Source organism: Lagenorhynchus albirostris, chromosome 5, assembly GCF_949774975.1.
Source record: "Lagenorhynchus albirostris chromosome 5, mLagAlb1.1, whole genome shotgun sequence".
Classification (NCBI taxonomy): domain Eukaryota; kingdom Metazoa; phylum Chordata; class Mammalia; order Artiodactyla; family Delphinidae; genus Lagenorhynchus; species Lagenorhynchus albirostris.
Window position 1 is genome coordinate 141,298,981 of NC_083099.1, and position 22,771 is coordinate 141,321,751.

A 22,771-nucleotide genomic window follows, 5' to 3' on the forward strand; every position below is an offset into this window, starting at 1 on the left:
AAGCATTTATTTGGAGGTTTGATTCTCATATTCCTGGTTCTTTTCTGCCCGCCACAATCAGCCAAGCTTGCCACACAGAGCAAACAACAAAACCCAGAACGTCCCACCGCCCAGCATTTCAGTGTGCGAGCTTTTCTTACACATACAAGCGCGAACAAACTAGATTATATTTCAATTAACTTTGTTTCTAATCTGAAATTCGTTCTACATTTGAAAAACTATGAGTCAGTTGCTGTATTTCAATTTCTCAAAATTCTTCACTCCTCCCACCTGCTACCTAAACAAATCCTTATTTCCTTTTGACCTGCTTGGTGTACTTGGTCATACGACTCATGGATTTGCCGTAGAAGCAGGAGGATTAAATTGCCCATGACTCATTCCATTCCTGGGTAGCCTTGCTCATACAGTTATGTCCCTAGAGGTTGGGTGACTACTCTGGTCTTGGCCCACTGACCTCCATTCTTCCCACTCGGCCACATAAAGAATGACAGAGGCGGGGTCCGGGCTGGGAATTCCTCTGTGTGTGTGAGATTCTCTTGCTGAAGGTGGCTTTGGTTCCATTCTAAATGCAAATATGGGATATCTATGGAAAAACTGTCCTTCCCCCTCCTTCTCCACTAGCAGGGTAATAGAGAGTTGAGTTTTCATGATTTGTATAAATGACATTTAATGTATCATTTCAACCTCTGAAGACATATGGGTCTTCCCTCTTTGGAGGATCCCTGACGGAATCTGGCCACACTGATTTCGGTCAATGTCACTGCCCTTTCCTGGCCTCGGTTTCTTTATCTATAATGAGAACATTGGGCAAGGAAGTTCTCGGTGCCCAAGTTCTGAGAAGATGAAATGAATTGTAGCCACCAAGGAGGTACCGTGACTGCCGAACGTGTGTATCACAGATCCACGGTGACGGCGGGCTGGAGCCGTGCCCTGATGTGGGTGCCCTGTCGCTCATGTGCCTTCTCCCCACCCCCTCTCCCCGTTCTAGTATAACGCGGACAAGGCCATCGTGGACAGTGGTACCACACTGCTGCGCCTGCCCCAGAAGGTGTTTGATGCCGTGGTCGAGGCAGTGGCCCGCACGTCTCTGGTGAGTCCCCAGGATGAATCTCAGAGGTCACACCAGGTCATGACCGCATACTGGGGAATACCGCCACGTAGTCTAACAGTCTCCGTCTGAGGATTTTGAGGTGGTTTTATTTTAACCATTACTTATTAAGCTCACGGTCTTATTCTTTGATATTAACCAGCAAATAATTCCTTCACTTTAACCTCAGAGGACTTGGATCTGAAGGTGTAGTGCTTTTTAGTATTTCAAATAACATTGTAGTTAGCATAGTAACTTTTTTAATCTCAGGGGGAAAAGAACCACTTGGTAATATACTATAGTAAAGTAAGTAGTAAACCAGGGATATGTTTGTAGCCTTTAAAACAAACCAAAAATTGTACTCCTTTTTTGGCCTTCATCCAAGCTATGCTGGGATTGTAATTCCTACTTCTGTAAAAGAATGAGATTCACAGAAGACAAAGGGTAATCCACCAATGTAATAATTCTTTTCTGGCCATGCTTTGAAATACAATTAAAATCATGGTCAAGGACAACATGCCTTTTGAGGGCCTGGTTAACAGTATTCCCAATGTGACCCCAACTTTCCAGTTAGTTCAAGGCAACAGGATAGACCACAGGGCATTAAGTGGGAGGACCGCAGCCTTAAAGGGCAGATGGAATTGAATTTCAGCTATAGCTTCTGCCACTTACTAGCTGAGTGCCGGGAGAGGGCTCTTGTGCCCCTTGAGCGTCTCCGTGTTCTTGTCGTGGGGTTGTGAGGAGGGTCGGGCGCAAAAGCCTGGCACCATGTGCTCGGTCAAGAAGAGCTTCTATTTCATGTCCAAACCACAGTGCTACTACTGTTTGTCTCGACACAAGATAAACGTTTCTCTCGACTTCGTGGGTGTCTTCATAAGCATCTGTTCACGCAGGGCCACCCTGGCAAAGTGACCAAAAATGAGCGTTTCCTACACAAAGTCTTTCTATTGGCACTGACCCCAGTGGGGCTGACAGTCCCACAACTCCACCGGGCTGGCCAAATCCAAAGAATGATGGATAGGATATGCACAGCAGTTGCTCTGTTACAGGTGACAGCAGGACAGGGGAAGGAAGAGCAGGGTTTTGCTTGTCCTGGACCCAAACTTGAAAAGTCTGAATGTGCTGTCGGAAGAACAGCAGGCAAGTCAAAAGAATGCAGACGGGAAAAAGCAGGAAGAAACAACACCGAGGTCCTTTGTGAGCTGAAAGGTCAAGGGAGCAGCGGACTGCCTTTTTTGTCCACTGCGTGTCTAATATCTGCTGAATCAGAAAAAACTGGCAGGTCACATTCTTAGTGCCTTAAATTTAGAAAACTGGCTGAAAACCAGACTGCTGGAAATGCAGGGCAATATGCTGCCTTCTTCAGAGTAAAACTGGCCTCAGTGAAATTAACATGAGCACCCTCAGATTTGCTATTCTGAGCTAGGAGTGTTTTACAGCCGTCCCAAGGACGTCCTGGCAACATCAGCGTGTGACTCCAACAAGCCCGTGACCAGCCTGGGTCTCTGCAGAGTCCGTGACTTTGGCGGGGACCAGCAGGACTGTGGCAGAGGGGCGCTAGCACCCCTGAGGTCAGCACAGCGCGTGTTCTGCAGTGCCTGACTGTAATTAAAGCACGAGAAGGAATGAGAGTACAAAATTTGTCTGCCTAGTCTAAAATTATCCTCTGATTTCATGCCTCCATCAGGAGGGAGAGGCCCGGAGGGGATGTTTGTCTGGAGCAGGGAAAGCTCAGCGAGGGTGGGAGCTGTCTCTGTCTCATGGTGTGTGGACCAGAGACGTGCGCGTTCTCTCTCTCTGCCAGGTTCATCTCAGCCGGCTCTCTTGGCTTGGGTTTTCTTTCTTAGTTAAGGAGAGGACCGGCTTTGAAGAGTTAAACACCATACAGATGCCGGGCTCTGTCTCTGGGCCTAGAGTCTTCAGATGGCATTTTAGAAATGAATGGTTTGTAGGTCTGTAGTTCTTTTTAATTATTGAAGTATAGTTAATTTGCAATGTTGTGTTACTTTCAGATGTACAGCAAAGTGATCCAGTTATACATATATACGTATTCTTTTTCAGATTCTTTTCCGTTATAGGTTATTGCACGATATTGAATCTAGTTCCCTGTGCTCTATGTAGGTCTGTAGTTTTAAATGAGCCTGGTGGGGAGTTCTGTGTTTGGCGGGGACCTGGGCTTCCTTCCTGCCCAGCTGTGGCCCCCTCGTCAGCTCAGGCACGGTGCTTCTCCCTCTGTAAGACCCAGAAGTAGGAAGACACCTCCTGTAAATTGACTTCTGACTTTCAATTCTATGATCTGAGTGTCCAAACTCTCCCCCGGGACACAAGGCTTGTCCCCCAGGGAGGCTTTCCAGACTTGTAAGCACCTCTTTGGAGGCAGACGGTCCCCCTTCCAGTCCCGAGCTGTGCCTCTTAGGCAAGTTACTTGGCCCCTCTGAGCCTCATTGTTCAGCTGGAAATTGGAGCTCTGTGCCCTCTCGTGCAGCCCTAGCCACGCTTCACTTTTCCTGGAATCCAGCAAAATGACTGCACCACCCCTTCTCAGCTCATCCAGCGAGGGGTCCTTCCCTGTGATACACATTTCAAACTGGCTTCCTTCTCATAAAATGTACAAACCTATGAAGGCCAGCATTAGAGACTTTGCAAATCGGCACTGACAGTTTCAGTGGAGGACCTGTGATGGGTGAAGAGACCGCACGAGCTTCCTCCCGGTTCTCTGCCCCGAGGGCGGCGGCACATGCCTGCGAGGTCCTGAGCAGGCAGCTCTCACTCCGTATTCGTCCAGGGACACCCAGTTTGCTCACTTTCTATCTTCCTTGACCTCTGCAGCACCCCTGCTCACCTTCCTTACCTGTTCTCTCAGCTTCCATAACACCCTCCTCCCAGGACCTCTTCTAATGCCTGTGTTCCTCTTCATGGGGGTCTCCTTTGCTGCTCCCTTTCTCAGGGTGGGTCCTACGCCCCCCTCTTCTCCCTGTACCCTCTCCTAAGCGATCCCATCCATGGCCACACCATCACTTCCCACCCATTGGTCACTGACTTTCAAATGCATCTGTCTAGCCCAGGCTGATTCCTTGGAGGTTAGACTCAAAGAACCAGTGACCTACACAAATCCTGCTTGGATGCCTTAATCCCACCCCATGTGCCACAGCACTCAGATCTCTGATAAATGATCTCTGATAAATGCACGATTGTGCCCCTAGGTCCTTCCCAGCCTCATCTCCTGCCCCTTCCTGTCCTCAGCGCCAGCCTCCATGGCCATCACGTTGTCTAGTGGGACAGGTTCCATGCCCTGCCTGCTCTCCCCACCACATCTCCCCGACGCCCACCTGCCCCTCAACTCAGCTCATGTGCTTCTTCCTCGGGGACCTTGACAGATACCCCTTCCTCCCAGTCAACACTCTTCTAGCTCCACCCCACATCCCCATCACATGTCCTCCTAGCTCCTCCCCTGTCACATGCCCTCCTAGCTCCGCCCCATCACATGCCCTCCTAGCTCCTCCACTGTCACGTGTCCTCCTAGCTCCTCCCCATCACATGTCCTCCTAGCTCCTCCCCATCATATGCCCTCCAAGCTCCACCCTGTCACATGCCCTCCTAGCTCCTCCCCATCACATGCCCTCTAAGCTCTGCCCCGTCACATGCCCTCCTAGCTCCTCCCCTGTCACATGCCCTCCTAGCTCCTCCCCATCACATGCCCTCCTAGCTCCTCCACTGTCACGTGTCCTCCTAGCTCCTCCCCATCACATGTCCTCCTAGCTCCTCCCCATCACATGCCCTCCTAGCTCCTCCCCATCACATGTCCTCCTAGGTTCTCCTCCATCACATGTCCTCCTAGCTCCTCCCCCATCACATGCCCTCCTAGCTCTGCCCTATCACATGCCCTCCTAGCTCCTCCCCATCATATGCCCTCCAAGCTCCACCCTGTCACATGCCCTCCTAGCTCCTCCCCATCACATGCCCTCTAAGCTCTGCCCCGTCACATGCCCTCCTAGCTCCTCCCCTGTCACATGCCCTCCTAGCTCCTCCCCATCACATGCCCTCCTAGCTCCTCCACTGTCACGTGTCCTCCTAGCTCCTCCCCATCACATGTCCTCCTAGCTCCTCCCCATCACATGCCCTCCTAGCTCCTCCCCATCACCTGTCCTCCTAGGTTCTCCTCCATCACATGTCCTCCTAGCTCCTCCCCCATCACATGCCCTCCTAGTTCCTCCCCTGTCACGTGCCCTCCTAGCTCCTCCCCTGTCACATGTCCTCCCCTGTCACATGCCCTCCTAGCTCCTCCCCCATCACATGCCCTCCTAGCTCCACCCTGTCACATGCCCTCCTAGCTCCGCCCTGTCACATGCCCACCTAGCTCCGCCCTATCACATGCCCTCCTAGCTCTGCCCCATCACATGCTCCTCTAATTCTGACCTGAGCAGTGCAGTGTGCTGGGTGTGTTAAAAGAGACACATCCAGCATAGTCCTTCCCTCAGGGAGCTGGCAGGAACAGGGCAGGCCTGCTCTGGAAACTTCACTGGGCCTGCTGAGAAGGCACAGAAGTAATTTGTAATTAACTTGCAGATTCAGCAGTTAGTGGGTAAGCATGGTTGGCATTGCCCTTCTGGTCCCCGGATGAGAGGCACAGGTGAACAAGCATTCTGCATTCTCGGCCATTCATTTTTTTACCCACAAACATTCCCTGAGTCTTTCCTATGGGCCAGGTGTTAAGGCTATGAGGAGGAGCTGGGGGAGCAGACAGCACACCTGTGTCGTTAGAAGAATCAGATTCTAGTGCAAGAAACAGAAGTTAATCAATCACACCAATAAATTTAAAATTAAAACTGCTACAAGGAGAAAGGTCAAGGAGGGGAGATATATGGTGGAGTACCAGCACTGTGGGGGCCAGTCAAGGAGGGCTTCCTGGACAAGGTGGCATTGGAGGTGAGATCTGGGGGAGGAGAAAGATGTTCCAAAAGAGCATAGAGCCCCCGCAGGGCTCTGCACCAGTAGGAAGCTTACTGGGCTCAGGGAATTTATAGGGAACTTGATGCCCAAAAGGGCCTTGAGCACCACATTTAAGATCTGGTCTGTCTTCTAAAGGGTATTGCCTACTACAGTGTGACCTTGGGTGAGTTATTTTGCTTCTCTGAGCGTTGGTTTCCTCATCTGTAAAGTGGAGGGGATGATGTTACTGCCCTGATGCGGGTGTTTGAGGATTAAAGTACTTAGTGCTGCGAAGTGCTCCTAGCAGTGCCTAATACCAGTAAGTTTTCCACATGCCTCGGTAATTTTAACAATTGTGATTTTGTCGTCACCATCACTCTTCCAGAGGACGGATGTCTTGCTTTACATCCAAATTAAGCAGTGTTTATCGCCATGGGCATCTGGCAAGGTGATGAGGAGAGCTGAGAGCTGCTTCCTGTTGTCGTGCCAGACTCGTCATTGTTTGTCATGTGACCTTGTTTTGTCTAGATTCCAGAATTCTCTGATGGCTTCTGGACGGGGTCCCAGCTGGCATGCTGGACAAATTCTGAAACACCTTGGTCTTATTTCCCTAAAATCTCCATCTACCTGAGAGATGAGAACTCCAGCAGATCATTCCGCATAACTATCCTGCCTCAGGTATGAACTTGGACTGTGTTTTCTCTTTTTAACACGGAACGTGCAAAAGTAAAGCACTTCTTGCATAATGAGTGCATTTCAATATCACACCTGTATTAGGCAGCAATTACCATGATAGTGCTGCGTAACAAACAACCCCAAAATCCAGCGGCTTTAATCAGCGAGCTTCTATTTCTGCTCGTGAGTCTGGGCAGGTCTGCTGGTCTCGTCTGGCTTGCTCACGTGGTCTCTAGTCAGCTGGTGGTTGGCCAGGGATAGGTTGGCCTTGGCTTAGAATGATCTCCGACGGCCACACTTGCATATCTGGTGGCTCGATTGGTGGGGGGGTGGGGCCATTGTCTCTCACCACCCAGCAGCTGCCTCAGACAGTGGCAGCAGGATTCTGTGAGAGAGAAAAGAAACCTGCAGGTGCTTCTGAAGTCGAGGCCCTGGGACTGGCCACCACCTCTTGCACAATGTTTCCCAAACCAGGCCAGGGGCAGCCCAGATAACCGGGGTAGGGACGTAGACACCACCTCCCAATGGGAAGAGCTGCAAGGTCACATCACAAGGGTGTGGCTACAAGGAAAGTTAAGAATTGAGGCCATTTTTGCAGAATCTACCACAACATCAATATATGTTTACTTCTGATTTATTTATGAATAGAGACTAACACTGGATGCTCAGAGATGGAAACAGCAGTTTTTCCGTACTCAGTAAATCGTTGATTCCTCCTTTATCCTAAGCATCTTGTTACATAGACCAAGTTCCGTCTTCCCCCGTCATGTGTCTCACCTCTTCCTCCCCCTCTCCATCCCCAGAGCCCTCACTCACAACCCCTCTCACTGCCACCTCAGGACCCTCCACACACCCCCACCCTCTCCTCCTTCTAAAACTATCGCCAGATTCGTCTTGCTAAGCCACAGCTCTCCACCCCACTACTACAGTCCTGGAGGCCTCACTCGCCAGTGTGGCTTTCCATGACCTCATGGGACCCGTGCTGACTCCCCAGCGTATTTCCTGCTGCGCCCTTGACCCTCCACTCTTGGTGGCTCTCCTCCAGCACCGGGTGCCCGCTGCCGTCTCCTCGCCTTTGCTTCCGCCAACCCCCCTGCCTGAAATGCCCCCGCCTCCCCACTCCATCTGTGTATCCACATTCTTCCCATCCTTTAAGACCCAGTGCAAACAACCCCTCTTTGTTGAACCTCTGCTGAGCAGAATGACCCATTCGTGAGCTTTGCCCTTCAAACTCATAATGCATGTTTTCTAGTCTCCACTCATCTGGCCTGGAATCATATCTTCAGGGTAGAGTTTATGCCCTTGGCTTTTTCATTTGACTTCTTTTTTCTCTAATCGCACACACACTTCTATTTCTTCCCCCATTAAATTCTTAATTCCTTGAAGATGAGAACCATGAGATTTAAAGATCATCCTTCCTTCCCTAGCATTGCCACGTGGTAGAGGGTGGTGCATAATAATAACTGTTTGTTGAATGGACAGATCAATGTGTCTTTGTTGCAGTTTGCTGAATTTGGGATAAAGGAGTGGGACTGGGGGATAGGGAGAGAGGAATAATTTCAGAAGAAAAAAGTAAATGATAATTTGGCTTTTCCCCATTCTCAGCTTTATATGGGGGGAAAGTGCCTTCCACAAATGGAGAGTTGTAGGGGAAAGGATTGAAAGCTTTATGAGAAATACGGCCCAACAGAGGACACATACGCTGAGAGCTGGAAGCTTGAGTTATATTCTCAGTACTGCCCTTGACTCACACTATAACTTTGAACAAATCACTTAGCCCTTTCTGTGTCAGGCTCTTTAACTATAAAAAAGAAATAATAATACTTGCCAAAGACATTTTCAGAAGAGTGCAGTATCCTTGGATGAACACCACTGCATGGAGTGATGTTAGAATGATATGTTTTCAGCATCCTTAAAATAATGTGCTCTCTGTGATTAAATTTTGGTCAGCCCAACAGCAAAATGTGGACATTATTTCATCAAGGCGATTTGTAACTAAAGTTGAAACCCAGCTTGAGGACAAAGGTGAATGTGAACTGGAGAATAAATGGCATGTGGGTGAGTCGACAGTCAGGGACTCATAAGAAGTAGGAGGAAAGCAGGCATCCATGGGGAAAATCTATAATTATGTCCAGGGCAGGCAGAGCTGAAGGTCTGCTGGGGACCGCCAGCCATTTTTAGGGCTGAGCACTGGGGAGCGTGAAGATATAATGAGGGATGTTTGGGAGTATTGCATTTAATTTGCATAACTCTGGATAAGAATTCAGTTTTATTCTCACTTAGAAGACTGTAGATATCTTTTGTCTAATTTTGACATTGTCCACATTTTCACTCTTTAAAAATCTGCTTCCCCGTGTTTTCCTCATTTCTTATTCACCGTCCCAATCCCGTTTGCTTTCCATTGCCTTGTTGAGAAAGGATGGCAGTTAGGAACCATGACCCGATGAGAACCTCACAAGCACACTCCTGGGAACAGCGCTGGGGGTCCCTTCCTAACACCCCAGCTCTGCCCAACTGAAGCCCTTCCTAACATTCAGGCCAATCATCAAGGCTCCTTGTCACCAAAGTTTTAGAATGAGGCCCCTGCCCAGGACCGTTCAGGCATCAGCAACAGTAGATGGGCAGTTGATTGCTAGTGCAGGAGAGTCATGCCAAAAAACAGTGTGTCCATCCCCAACCTATTTTCCAGAAACACATGGGCTGAATCCTATTCGGCCTGTCTAAAAAGGCAGCCCCCAAGCCCAGCCCACAGGCAAATTCTGATTTTTTTTTCATAGAATCCTAAAAACGTAAATAGTTTCAGTCTAAATACCACCGGTTTGTCTATTTGTGCTATTTCAGTTAGAAAGCAGGCATTTTATTCTGAGACCCAGCAGTACTGGAGCTTCCCCACATGTTACAGGATTTACAGTCAACTGGTACACACCCAGAAAGGACAGAGGGAAAGATACAAATTCAGTTTGTGTCATGTTTGTATCGGTGTCATCATTTGCATTTTATTTGGTGATTTGGGGGGGTTTTAGTATGGAATTAGTTCATTCAAAGGTAGGAGTGTGTGTGCGTGTGTGTGTGTGTGTGTCTGTGTGTATGTTCTAGGACCTGCTTACAGAGCCCTAAATGGAAGTGTTTTGGTGGTAGCCAAGTGTATCCACCATCTTTTCTTAATTTACGTTGACCCTCAGGAGAAGTTGTCTGTTTCGTCACACTGCTCAAGCTCATTCATTTAATACCCATCTGCTGAGGCCCTACTGTGTGCCCGGCATATACCAGATGCCGAGGTGCCAAGACTATGTGAAGAATAGGATGATTCCTTGCCGTGAAGAAGGGTTTACAAACAGACACCAGTCAGTGCAGGGCTCTAACTGCTGGACTCACCACCTGCACGTGGCAGCCGCTTGATGCCCAGCAGGTTATGACTCTGGGAACAATCCTGGCGTGTCCTTGCTCACCTTCATGCCTCGAGACCCCTTTCCCTCCGGTCCTCCCTGCACGGGGCAAGTGCGCTGTTGTGCATCTTCCTCACGTGTCAGTTCGATCATGTATGTTTTGATCATGCAGGGAGCATGTGCTGTTATTCATCTTTGTATGGCTGTACTGAGGACAGCGTCTAGGCCTTATTAAGTGCTCAGTAAGTGTGGAGCACGTAGACGACAGATGGATGGACGGACAGATAGACGTCTCCTGGATGGGTGTACCTGTGCACAGTCAGAGGTGGTGTGCATGTTCCTATCACTTCAGTAGTGTTTATCACCGGGCACATGGTCCCAGCTCCTGGATGTCAGGGCTGGTAGCATCCTCTCCATCCTCCGTAGCTCCCAGGGCACCTTGGAGAGTCTGAGCACACGGCAGCCTCAACAGTTTGGTGACGTTGCCTGACTCGTGTTTTTTCTTGTTTGCTCTTTCCTCTTCAACAGCTTTACATTCAGCCCATGATGGGGGCTGGCTTGAACTATGAATGTTACCGATTCGGCATCTCACCTTCCACAAACGCGCTGGTGATTGGTGCTACCGTGATGGAGGGCTTCTACGTGGTCTTTGACAGAGCTCGGAAGAGGGTGGGCTTCGCAGCCAGCCCCTGTGCAGGTAAGCGATGCTTGGATTGGACAGGGGGCCCTCACAAGAGCAGTTATCTGATGTCAGATAACTGACTTGGAAGCAGTTCTTGATAATGAATCAGTTGGCATTGAATTCTTTCACTCACGCCTATCTCAGAGATCAAAGTCTTATCCTCAAAGTGTACTGGGCGATTGCGGAGAGGAGTAAGTGAGAATAACCCATGTCAGACTTTTAGTCCAGCACTTGACACATGGCAAATGTGCACTAAATGTTAGTCATTGCAATTCTCTCTCATATTAAACTTTAAACTGCATCTCATACCAGGAATAAAAATACTCTATGGGGCCTTGGGGATGAATTACAGTTTTTGGACAGTAAAAGCAAAATGAATAAAAAAGAAAATGCATAGATAAGCTGTGTGTATTTTCTTCCTCAAAGATATCCTCATTATGAAATCAGAGGTAAATGCCTGTCATTGCTATTTCTAGAAATTCTAAAATCGTGAGTGCATTTTTCTCATAGTATTTTTTTGAAGAGTTGCTATGAGGGTGACACAGCAGCATTATTCGGTGAAGTCTAGCTTAAGGATTGGGTGTATCTTCAGAGAAACCAGGAGAGCACAGTAAAGTTGATAGGGTGGTTAAACCCCTTCCACTTGGAAATGTCACAGAGTTAGCAGCTTGCTTGAAATGAAGTGTTCCCGCAGCACACGATTTAGAGGGAGAATCAGGTACTTCTGACCGATAGCCCAAGCTAGCGAGGAGAAAGCAAATCACAGAAGTGGCAGGAGATGCAGTCGCTGGAGCATGTGCACCAGGGCGGAGGCCGAGAGAGATGCCGCGCTCAGGATAGGGTTTCAGAGGACTGAAAATGTCCCAGTACATTGGATTTGGGATCAGGAACAGAAGGGAATCCCCAGGTTGTACTGGTAACATGCTAAGGGGGAGAACAAATGTGAGGTAGAAAAAGAACTGACAACAAAAAGATAAAACAAGAAAATCAAGGGTTGTAGTGAAATACAAGACTGCCATGCAGTGAAGGAAAGAAAATATGGACTTGATGAAGAAAAAAGTCTTAGACATTAGATGTAGTTGTATGACAAGCAGGGATGCTGGCTGACCATGCTGGTAGCCTGTACTCGGACCAGACCTTCACTCTGATCTAAAACCAGCTGGGGGGTTTGGAGGCAAACAGAGGAGGTGAGGGGACACAGGCAAAATGCCAAATGATCACAGCTGATTTATTCAGGAGGTGAGGTTTCAGCTCTTATTTCTTACTATCTAAATCGTGGTCTTAAAATAGAGGCCCAGTAAATTCCCATGAAGTAGAATAACAATTTGGAGAACAGAAAAAGAGAAATATTCAATGGAAAAATTAAGTATTAGGCCAGTTCCTATTCTATATAAATAAAATCATCTAACCCCAGGTACATATTTGATATCTTGCAATATATCTTCTTAATATCAGTGCAGATTTCTTTGTATTAGTGAAAAGGCTTGGAATCCTTGAGACTTGACATTTTCTTTTTATCTTAGTCATGAGTACATGTTTACCTTTCAGCTGTGTATTAACTCTTTCAACCTGTTAGATATCACTGTTAGATTATCACTGAAAGAGAGCTTTCTCTGTAGCATTACCTGGGACTGTACAACCTGGAACACCACTGTATCTCCCAACTGTGACTCTTTCCCTTCTTCTAACCCAGAGGATCTAAGAACTACAGCAATTTCCCCACAGTTTCTGTTCTCTTGTTAAATACCATTAAAGTAGAGGCTATGATGCCAACAGCTGTTATATCATCCACTTTACTTAATACGTCAGAGAGCGTAATCACCGTATGTTTCCCGAGTGAATAACTGTTGCAAATAGTTTAATCCTAAGTGTCTCTAAGCAGACCGTCTCTTGCACTTCATCATGAATTCTTTGTTAGGTGCTCTTATACAACTTTTTTGTGGCTATTTTTTTTTTAAATGTACTTAAGGTCTTGGTACTTAAACATTAGATTTTACCAGCTGTGGGAATATACTCTGATATGTCTCCTCTTTAGTGCAAATTGTTTAGCCATTAAAGTAATTACTTCCCTCAGGGCAGCAGTTAGGAGCTAGACAGTGGTCTAAATAAAGCACCGTAGTAAGTGGAAGAGATACCCTGCTTTTCTTTTTCTTTTTAAAAGTGTTCATTTTTAAGTTATAGCATGTTTTAAATAACAAAATGTTTTCAATTGCAAGAAATCATGTATTATATACACACTTGGGAACACCCAGATTTAACAAATGCTAACATTTTGTTATGTTTTCTTCAAACATTTTTCATAGAAATAAACATAAATATAGCCCCATGCCACTGCCTTCCCCAGAATTACTCTTTATCCTGAAATCTGTGTATATTCTTCTCCTAATTACCGCACACTTATAATTTCACTTTGTGGTTGTAACTACCCTGGATTAGTTATCCATTGCTATATAACAATTACCCCCAATTTAGCAGCATTCCATGGCCTTGTGCAGGTGCCTAGGGGCAGGAATTGAGAGGGGGCGTAGCTGGTGGTTCTGGCCCATGGTCTCTTGTGAGGCTGCAGCCACCTGAAGGCTGGAGGGTCCACTTCCAAGTTCACTCATGTGGTTGTTGGCAGAAGTCCTCTTTCCTCACCATCTGGACCTCATCACTGGCCTCCCTGAATGTCCTCAAGGTAGGGCACTGATCACCCCAGAGCAAGTGATCCCAGAGAGAGAGAGAGAGAGAGAGAGAGAGAGAGCACGCAACAGAGTCCCCCAAACAGAAGCCACAGCTCTTTTATAACCTAATCTTAGAAGTGCCGTGCTATCACTTCTGCCTACTCTTCTGGTCACACAGAGCAACCCTGGTTCTATACTACCTGGGGGGGGACTACACGGAGTAGATATCAGGCAGCAGGGGTCACTGGGGCTCATCTTAGAACCTGCCTACTGTAAACGAGTACCTATACCAAAACGTAGGTTCATTTGTTTTGGTGTTTTGGCGTTTTTAAATTTATATGAATGCCTTAGTACTGTGCAGATTCCTTGTCAACCTGCTCTGATTGCTCGACTTTACATTTGGTAGCATTTCCACGTTGAAATGAGTACTAGGTTATTCATTTTGACTGCTGTGTAGTATTCCATTGTGAGAATATACCCAGATTATTTACCCACTCTGGCCTTGAGTAACATGTGGGTCGTTGCTGATATTTCAACTGTGTTGAACATCTTTGTGCACGTGAGTGAGATCTTCTGGAAATGGAATTTCTGGGTGATTTGCTGTGCCAACCTTCAGCGTTACTGCCTGCTGACTAATTTGTCTTCCAAGTAGCTGGACCACCAAAGTTATACAAGAATTTTCATTCCCTCAAAGTATTATCATATTTGTCTTGTTTTCTTTTTTGCCAATATGTGTGTGAAATAGTGCCACATTTTAATTAATTGCTCCTGAGATGACATAACTTTTGATATGTCTATGGGATGGTTAAGCTTTTTCTCTGATAGTGAATTTTTCTATTAACAGCTTGTGCACGTTTTTCTAATTACTTTTTATTGACATACATATGTTCTTTATATATTTTAGATACTGATTTTCTGGGTTATATGCATGGCACATATTTTCTCCTAATCTCTCTGGCTTTTCTTGGTTTTTGTGTCTTTTATTTACATTTTTAATTTAATGAAGTAAAATTTACTAATCCCTTTTTATGGCTTCTATTCTGTACTTTATTTGAGAAATTCTTCCTTTCTCTAAAAAAATAGAGATTATTTTTCTTCTAAAGGTACTTTATACTTTTGTTTCATTTTCTTCTAAAATGTGAAGTAGGAATCTAATTTTTATGAGGCCACTGAATTTTCTCAGCATCATTTATTGAATATATGTTTTCCCACTGATTTTTTCAATATTTTATTGTAAAAAAATTTAATATACAGAAAAGACTAAAAATAATACAATAACATCCTGCATACTGACCATCTAGACTTAATTTTAACATTTTGCCATGTATCAGTATGTGTATATGTATATATATTTTTTTGCTGAACCATTTGCAGATATCATGACATTTCATCCCTAAATATTTCATTGTTCATCTCTTAAAAATAAGTACATTCTCCTACTTAACCATAATATCAATATGACACCTAAAAAGGTAACAATATTTACCTAATATCATATAGTATCTAAGCCATATTCAACTTTCCCCAGTTGTCCCAAAAATGTTTTCCTTAGCTTTTATTTTTTTTGAAGGCCAGTTGTATTATAGAATGTATCAGATTCATCTGAGTATTTCCTGATGGTATCATTTAACATTTTTGATTGATATCATATTCCTGGAAACTTAGGACTAGAGGCTTGATTAGATTCAGGGTAAATATTTTTTGCAGGGTACCTACTGAATTTTAATAATTTCTTTGTCATGTATATATATCTGGGTCTATTTCTGAGCATTCTGTTCTGTCCCAGCAGGGATAGTGGTGTATCTCTGTGCTATAACATATGGTTTTAATTTCTGTAGGTTATAGTAAGATTCAATGTCTGGTAGGTGTTTGACTCTTCTCCTTATTCATCTTTAAAATTGTCCTGGCTACTTTTATCCTGTTATTCAGCTTGTCAAGATCCCTGAAAAATCATATTGAGATTTTGATCAGAACTACATTGAATTTATAGATTCACTTGAGAAGACATCAGATTTTTACTGTATGAGTCTTTACCCCATGAATGTGCTGAATCTCATTTGTTTAGGTCATCTTTGATGTCCTACAGCAAGGTCCTGTGGTTTTCTCTAAAAAGGTCTTACACGTATACTTATTACTAGATACCTGTTAGCGCTTACTGTTATTATAGATGAGATTATTTAAAATTGTATTTTCTAATGGATTATTTGGTATACAGGCTTTCCATTTTATTGTGTAGTAATCTTCTGTCCAGCCACCTTGCTGGATTCTCCGTTTTTTAAATAGTTGTTAGAATCCCTTGGATTCTCTTTGGAAAGGTAGATGATCTGCAAATAATACGCTTTTTAGCATTTCTAATCTTTTCTCTTTTAGTTATTTTTCTTTTACTGATGCTTTTAGAGACACTATTGAATAGAAAATAGTGATGGACATTTCTCCTTACTTTAATGGGGGTGATTAAAATACTTCACCATTGAGCATAATGGATGGGTTAGGTTTGTGGAAGTCCCTTCCAATCCTCAATTAAGGGATTCCTAGTTGCTGACATTGTTTAGTATGAATTTTAAAAAGCTGCTCAACAGTTTCTACTAATGTTAAAAATACTCCTACTCAATGGATTTGAGCAAATTTCACTCTTAGCTATATGCAAAGGAGAAATGAACGTGTGTGTCCACTGAAAGACTTGACCAGAAACAGCTTCATTCATAAAACTAACCAAAGTGCTGCATTCATGATAATTACATAAAACTATCATTTTCATCAAACTAAAAACAGTCCGAAGTCCTTCAAAGGAGAATAGATAAATAAATGGTCATCTTTCCATTCACTGGGACACTACACAGCAATTTTCTTTCTGCTGCAGAATGTACTTTAGGATTTCTCTTATAAAAGTTTGTGAAAGGTAATTCTTATTTTGCCACACCTCTTGAATCATAATTTAGCTGTGTGTGGAATTTAGGTCAACCGTTTTCCCTTAGTGTTCTGGAGATGCTATTTTATTACTCTCCTGCCATCATAATTGCTGGTGAAAAGACTCCAGTGAGTTTCAGTTGTTATACCTTTAAGGGTAATCTATTCCTTCTCTCTGGGTGCTGTTGAGACTTCTTTTATTTTAAATTTTTAGCGTTTTGATCTTTCACCATGATATATCTAGATATAGATTTTTTTTTTTTTTTTGCGGTATGCAGACCTCTCACTGTTGTGGCCTCTCCCGTTGTGGAGCACAGGCTCCGGACGCGCAGGCTCAGCGGCCATGGCTCACGGGCCCAGCCGCTCTGCGGCATGTGGGATCTTCCCGGACCGGGGCACCAACCCGTGTCTCCTGCATCGGCAGGCGGACTCTCAACCACTGCACCACCAGGAAAGCCCTAGATTATTTTTTCATTTTGCTCAAGACTCACTGTGCTCTCTGATTCTGACAACTCATGTTCCTTGTCATCAACCCTAGAAAATTCTCAGCTGTATCTCCACACCCATTCTTGTACTCTCGTCTAATCTCCTATGAAATAAATTTTGGGAGTTCTCGTTTTTTCCTCCATAACCCTTGACCTTTCATTCATATTTTCTTTGCTGCATTTTGTGTAGGTTCCTCAGGTACATCTTATATTGGTCTAGTTCTCTCTTCAGCTGTGTTCAATCTATTTAACCTATTCTGTGAGTTTTAAATTATGTTGACTGTATTTTTCATTTTCAGAAATTCTGTTTTGTACTTTCTCAAATGTACTAGTTTACTTTTCTGTAGTGGCCTGCAATAATTTTGTTGTGGCTTGTATTTCCTTTATCTCCTTTATCATTTTTTATTTAATTTTAGAAAACGGCTGGGTAATATTCAAAAGGTACAGTGATTTATACAGCACCCCACTCTCTCAGATTCAATCACATGAGTACATAAAATCTTCCCTCGTTATTACTTTTTTGAGCCTCATGATCTCCTATTGTATGGGTGTTTCCTAATTTGTTTAATTAATCTTTATTGATAGGCATTTATGTTGTTTCTAATCTTTTGTTGTTACAACAGTGCTGCAATGGATACTGTTTATATATGTCTATTCACAAATAAGAAAGTATACTTCCAGGTTAGATAACTAGAAGTAGAATTACTGGGTTGAAGGGTGTATCATTTGTAATCTTGGTGAATATTGTCACATTGCTTTCCATAGAGGTTATACTCACTTATACCTGACTATACTAGTTCTCTAGCAATGTATGTGATGGCCTGTTTCTCCAGTCAGACTCACCAACATAGTGACGCACTTTGGGGAATTTTGCCAATCTGATAGGTGAAAAAAGATCATCTCAGTGCAGTTTTAATTGTATTGCTTTATATGGGTGAGGTTGAGTTTCTTTTCATATATCTAAGGGTGTTTGCTTTTCCTTTTCTGTGATCTATCCACTCCTATCTTTTCCCCATTTTTTTCTGTTGGGTTTTTACTTTTTGGTGTCAATTTGTAAAAGCTCTTTATGTCTTCATTTGTCTGGAGGAAGAAAAGCTAAAATTCATATCTCAATCAGAAATTATTTTTAAACTTTGCTTCTGATGAATTTTAGTGTAAAAAATGTTTACTTTTATGCATGTAAATATATCAGTCTTTTGCTTTAAGTTTCTTGGGTTTAATGTCCCTTTTAAAATTACCTTTCTCACTAAAATTATTTTGTGAGTTGTTTAAGTATATACTTCTATGTTTGATTTCCCTTGGCATAGAATACAGATTAAATCTTTTCTCCCCAAGATGACTACCAGATTGTTCCTATAACATTTATCAAATGAACTATCATTTCTTGAGTAATTTGAAATCCCACTATTACTGCACACCAAATTCGAGTAAATATTTGGGATATATATATATATATTTTTTTTTTTTCGGTATGCGGGCCTCTCACTGTTGTGGCCTCTCCCGTTGCGGAGCACAGGCTCCGGATGCACAGGCTCAGTGGCCATGGCTCACAGGCCCAGCCGCTCTGTGGCATCTTCCTGGACCGGGGCACGAACCCGTGTCCCCTGCATCGGCAGGCGGACTCTCAACCACTGCGCCACCAGGGAAGCCCTGGGAGATATATATTTATTATTTTGTTCCATTGATATGTTGTATAGTATTAGTTCTTTTTGTTCCATTGATATGTTGTATAGTATTAGTTTCCTTTTATTGTTCTTTTTTCAAAACTTCCCTGCTAGTCTTAATTTTCTTTTCCTTTATGAACTTTTTTTTAACATCTTTATTGGAGTATAATTGCTTTACAATGGTTTTTATGAACTTTTGAATCAGCTTGTTTAAAGAAATAATCTTGTTGGTATTTTAGTGAGTTTTTAATTCCTTTAAACACAGCTGTTGTATAATGCAAGCAGATTGTTGTATTTTCTATCATTGATAGAGAACTAATCTCCTTGTTTTTGTGTCTGCTGACTGTTTTCTCCTGGTGGATTTTTTTTTCTCACTTGGTTTGTAGTTTTTTGTTGTGAGCTTATCTTTAGTGAGAGTGTTTTGTTTTGTTTTGTTTTTTCCAATCTGAGAGAGTTCAGTGCACTTTGGGTTGTAAAAATGTTCCTGTAAAGCAATTTGCATGTTTCTGTTGAGTGTTTTTCAAACCATGAGAAGTATAGTGTTTCTACACCAAGTTGTGTAAATTTAGATGCCAGCCATGATTTAGGTATTGGTTTTGAGGTCTGTTTCTCATGGGACAGCCTTTCTTGCACTCAGCTTCCACCCTCCTCAAACCTCAGAGTCAGGCTTCCTTGTTGGTAGAGTTTTCCTGGCTCCCTGTACTGATGGTCCAGACATTTGCTGGCATGTCATCTCTAGCACCCATGTCCTTGGTGCTGGGGTCAAGTCTTCTGTCCACCCCCAACTTGTTGGGAATTGGAACCTAGCCCTAACGCCTATTTCTGAGCTCAGCTACAAATTTAAAATTAAGGGTTGTTTTTGTACTCAATTCTGTGTGTTATAGCAGGAGAAAGTTCTACCTTTGCACCAACCAGAACTTGAAAATCTTTGGGAGCTTCCCTTCTCCCCTAGTGTCTTTATTTTGGTTTTCATAATAATCTGTGTTTGTCAGACAACACTTAGCTTATGGGATTAGGCTTCTCTATAAGGGTTGGGGTGGGAAAGAGGGCAGTGAGTGGGAGCTCTTTGATTAGAATCTCCTGGGGAGCTTTTTAAAATATGCATGGTCTACATCCTCATCTCCTTTTTCAGCCAAGGTATACAGGAATGGTGGTGGGTGGGTGCTTGATGGGTATTTTGGAAGAAGATCCCCAGATGCTTCTCTTCTGCTGCCCCTGCTTCTCCTCAACTCACCCTCCACTCCTACGGACAGTCACTATTCTAGTCTCAGATCAGAGCCAGATAAACAAGGTGGCAGTCGTGGTGTGTCATGGAGATGGCCAGCCTGGGTCTGCAGCACATAGTCGCACATACCTGGAACAGGTACCGGGGACTGGAGCACATTCACCTGCCTCTCTGTTGCCTGGACCAAATGTCCTATAGCTAGGAAAATAGTAGTGTGTTAAAACTGACAGCTTTCTCTTAATGTATCCAAAGCTTCTGAAATACCACCCATCTCTTTTTATAGATTGAGACATTTAGCACCCAAGAACTGTATAGATTTCAGCTTAGACAATTTGAGACACATCATGGATTGTGGCAGTCGTTTAACTGTGAATTTTCTTTGCGGCAGGTTGAAACTGGATATTCTGGTTCATGTTTAAAAATAGGAAAGTTAGCTATTAAGAACAGTGTCTCAGAGATATGCCTCTGCTATCTACTTAGAGTACAACCAAAAGATGGCAAAGCCAAGGGCCCCCAAAGGCATAGATTAGGCAGCCCTGCTTCCTCATTTTACAGAAAAGAACATTGAGGCTTTGGGATGGTAAGTGGCTTCACATGGTTTCAGAGCAAAACGGTACTGAATCCATTGCACTGGTCCTATAACTCCAGGACACTCTTCCAAGTAAACCACGTCCACTCAGAAAGCATCTCAGTACCAACTAATCCATGGGAGGGAACGGGTCACTTCATTTTGTATGCTGTGGTGGAGAAGACCTGACTACTATAATTTTTGTAGTTGGTAAAGGAGCTGTCTTCCTCAGGCACTCATTATCAGCTGGGTCCTGACCTTCTAGGAGACAAGACAGAAAATGCATAATTAAAATTTTAACCCAAGCCCTTGATGAAAGAATTTAAAGTAACTGTATTAACAGCTGACATTTAGTAAACACTCACCTTAGTCCAGGCACCCTGCTAAGTGCTTAACTCCTGTTGACTTGGTTATCTATACAACAAGACTCTGCTGTTATTGGCTTCGCTTCACAAATGGGGAAACTGCGGGGCAAAGAAGTTCAATAACTTGACCAAAATGACACAGCTCATAAGCGGCAACTAGGACTTGCACCCCAGGGACCGTGCTCTTAGCCACGGCACACTATGGCCTCTCATAAACAGATCCAATGTGAAAAGTGAAAATCTGTTCTGTGACCGCAGAATTAGTAGTATGTGTAATAAATACACAGGCTTTTCAGTGAATGGCATTTCTAGAAAATATTCTCCAGAAGTAATTTTAAATCAACTTTAACATTGGGTGGCTCGTTAGCGAATGTGAGAAGGCTGTTGTTTCCAGATAATACATTACGTCTGACAACCTTAAATTGGGGCTAGTTCTCAAAAACTTTAAAAAAAAATACATAACTTTTCTGATTATAAAAATAATACATGTACATTAAAGAAAATTGGATGATGTTGGGTTGTTTTTTTTTTTTTTACTATTTTTATTGTATTTGTATATATGTACAGATGGTCCTAGATTTATGGTGGTTTGACTTGAGATTTTTTGACTTTATGATGGTGTGAAAGCCATATGCATTCGGTAGAAAGCTGACTTTGAGGTGTAGATTTTGATCTTCGGCTGAGCTAGCAATCTGCTGTCGATGCTCTTGGGGTGCTGGGCACCAGCAGCCTCAGCTGCCACTCAGCCCCATGATCTCCAGGGTAAACAACCGATGACACGCTTAGAACCATTCTGTACCCAGACAGCCATTCTGTTTTTCACTTTCAATACAGTATTCAGTAAATTACAGGAGATATTCAACACCTTATTATAAAATAGGCTTTGTATCGGATGATTTCGCCCACCTGTAGGCTAATGTAAGTGTTCTAATGTAAGTGTTATGAGCACTGTTAAGGTAGGCTGGGCTCAGCTAGGATATTCAGTAGGTCAGGTGTATTAAATGCATTTTGACTTAATGATATTTTCAACTCATCATGGGTTTACTGGGCTGTAACCCCATCTTAAATCTAGGCAGACGTGTGTGTGTCTCATATATGGAAACATGTGTAAACTTGGGCGTTCCACTTGAAGAACAATACTAAAATACTAAAATCCCTAGGTACCTAGCAGAGCTGGCGTTGGTTTTGTTTTTCTTTTTTAACCTAAATGCAATCATTTCACATGTGTTATTCTTTGACATACTTTTTTGACTGCCTTGTTCTTTTGATTTTTTGAAAGCGTCATTGAGATATAATTGGTATGAAATGAGCCATTTGTGTTATAGGGTACAATTTGGTAAGTTTTACATTAGGTGTGCAACCTAAAAAGACATCCCCACATACAAGATGATAAACATTTTCATCATGCCCCAGAGTTTCCTTGTACTTTTCTGTCCTTCCTGCCCCCCAGCCCTTGCTGCCTCCGACCCCAACCCCAGGTAGCCACTGATCTGCCTTCTGTCACTATAGATTACTTTTCACTTTTTAGAATATCATATGAATGGAATCATAGCATGCATTCCTTTTTGTCTGGCTTCTTTCACTCGCATAATTATTTTGAGATTTATTTCTTTTTTTCATGTATCAGTAATTCATTCATTTTTATGCTGAGCAATGCTCAGTTGCATAGATATATCATAATTGGCTTACCCCTTTCACCTGTTGAACTTTTGGGTTGTTTCCAGGTTTTATTGGCTATTATAAATAAAGCTGCTCTGAAAATTAGTGTAGAAGTCCTTGGACATAATTTTCATTTCTCCTGAGTAAACACCTAGGGGTGGAATGGCTGAGTCATAGGAGAGGGATAGGTTTCACTGCCTAAGAAATTGCCAGACTGTTTTTCAGAGATGGCTGTGTCATTTCCATTTCCACCAGCTGTGTATGAGAGTTTCAGTGCCTCCACATCCTCACCAGCATTTGATATGGTCCCTCTTTTTCATTTTAACAGGTAGTTAGTTGTATCTTATTGGGGTTTAAATTTGTATTTCCCTAATGACTCATGGTCTCGAACGTCTTTTCATGTGCTTATGTGCCATTTACACATTTTCTCTGGTGAAGTGTCTTTTCACATTTTCTTGCCCATTTTTGTATTGAGT

General features: G+C 43.5%; 1 protein-coding gene across 1 annotated transcript in view; it reads left to right on the forward strand.

Annotated features, from left to right (window-relative positions):
• BACE2 (beta-secretase 2) overlaps window positions 1-22,771 on the forward strand; it is an 86,924-nt gene that overhangs the window by 56,624 nt on the left and 7,529 nt on the right. The window contains exons 6-8 of the mRNA XM_060150952.1: window positions 989-1,090; window positions 6,545-6,694; window positions 10,606-10,774. Coding sequence (XP_060006935.1) covers window positions 989-1,090; window positions 6,545-6,694; window positions 10,606-10,774 — 421 coding nt within the window. The remainder of the gene's footprint in view (window positions 1-988; window positions 1,091-6,544; window positions 6,695-10,605; window positions 10,775-22,771) is intronic.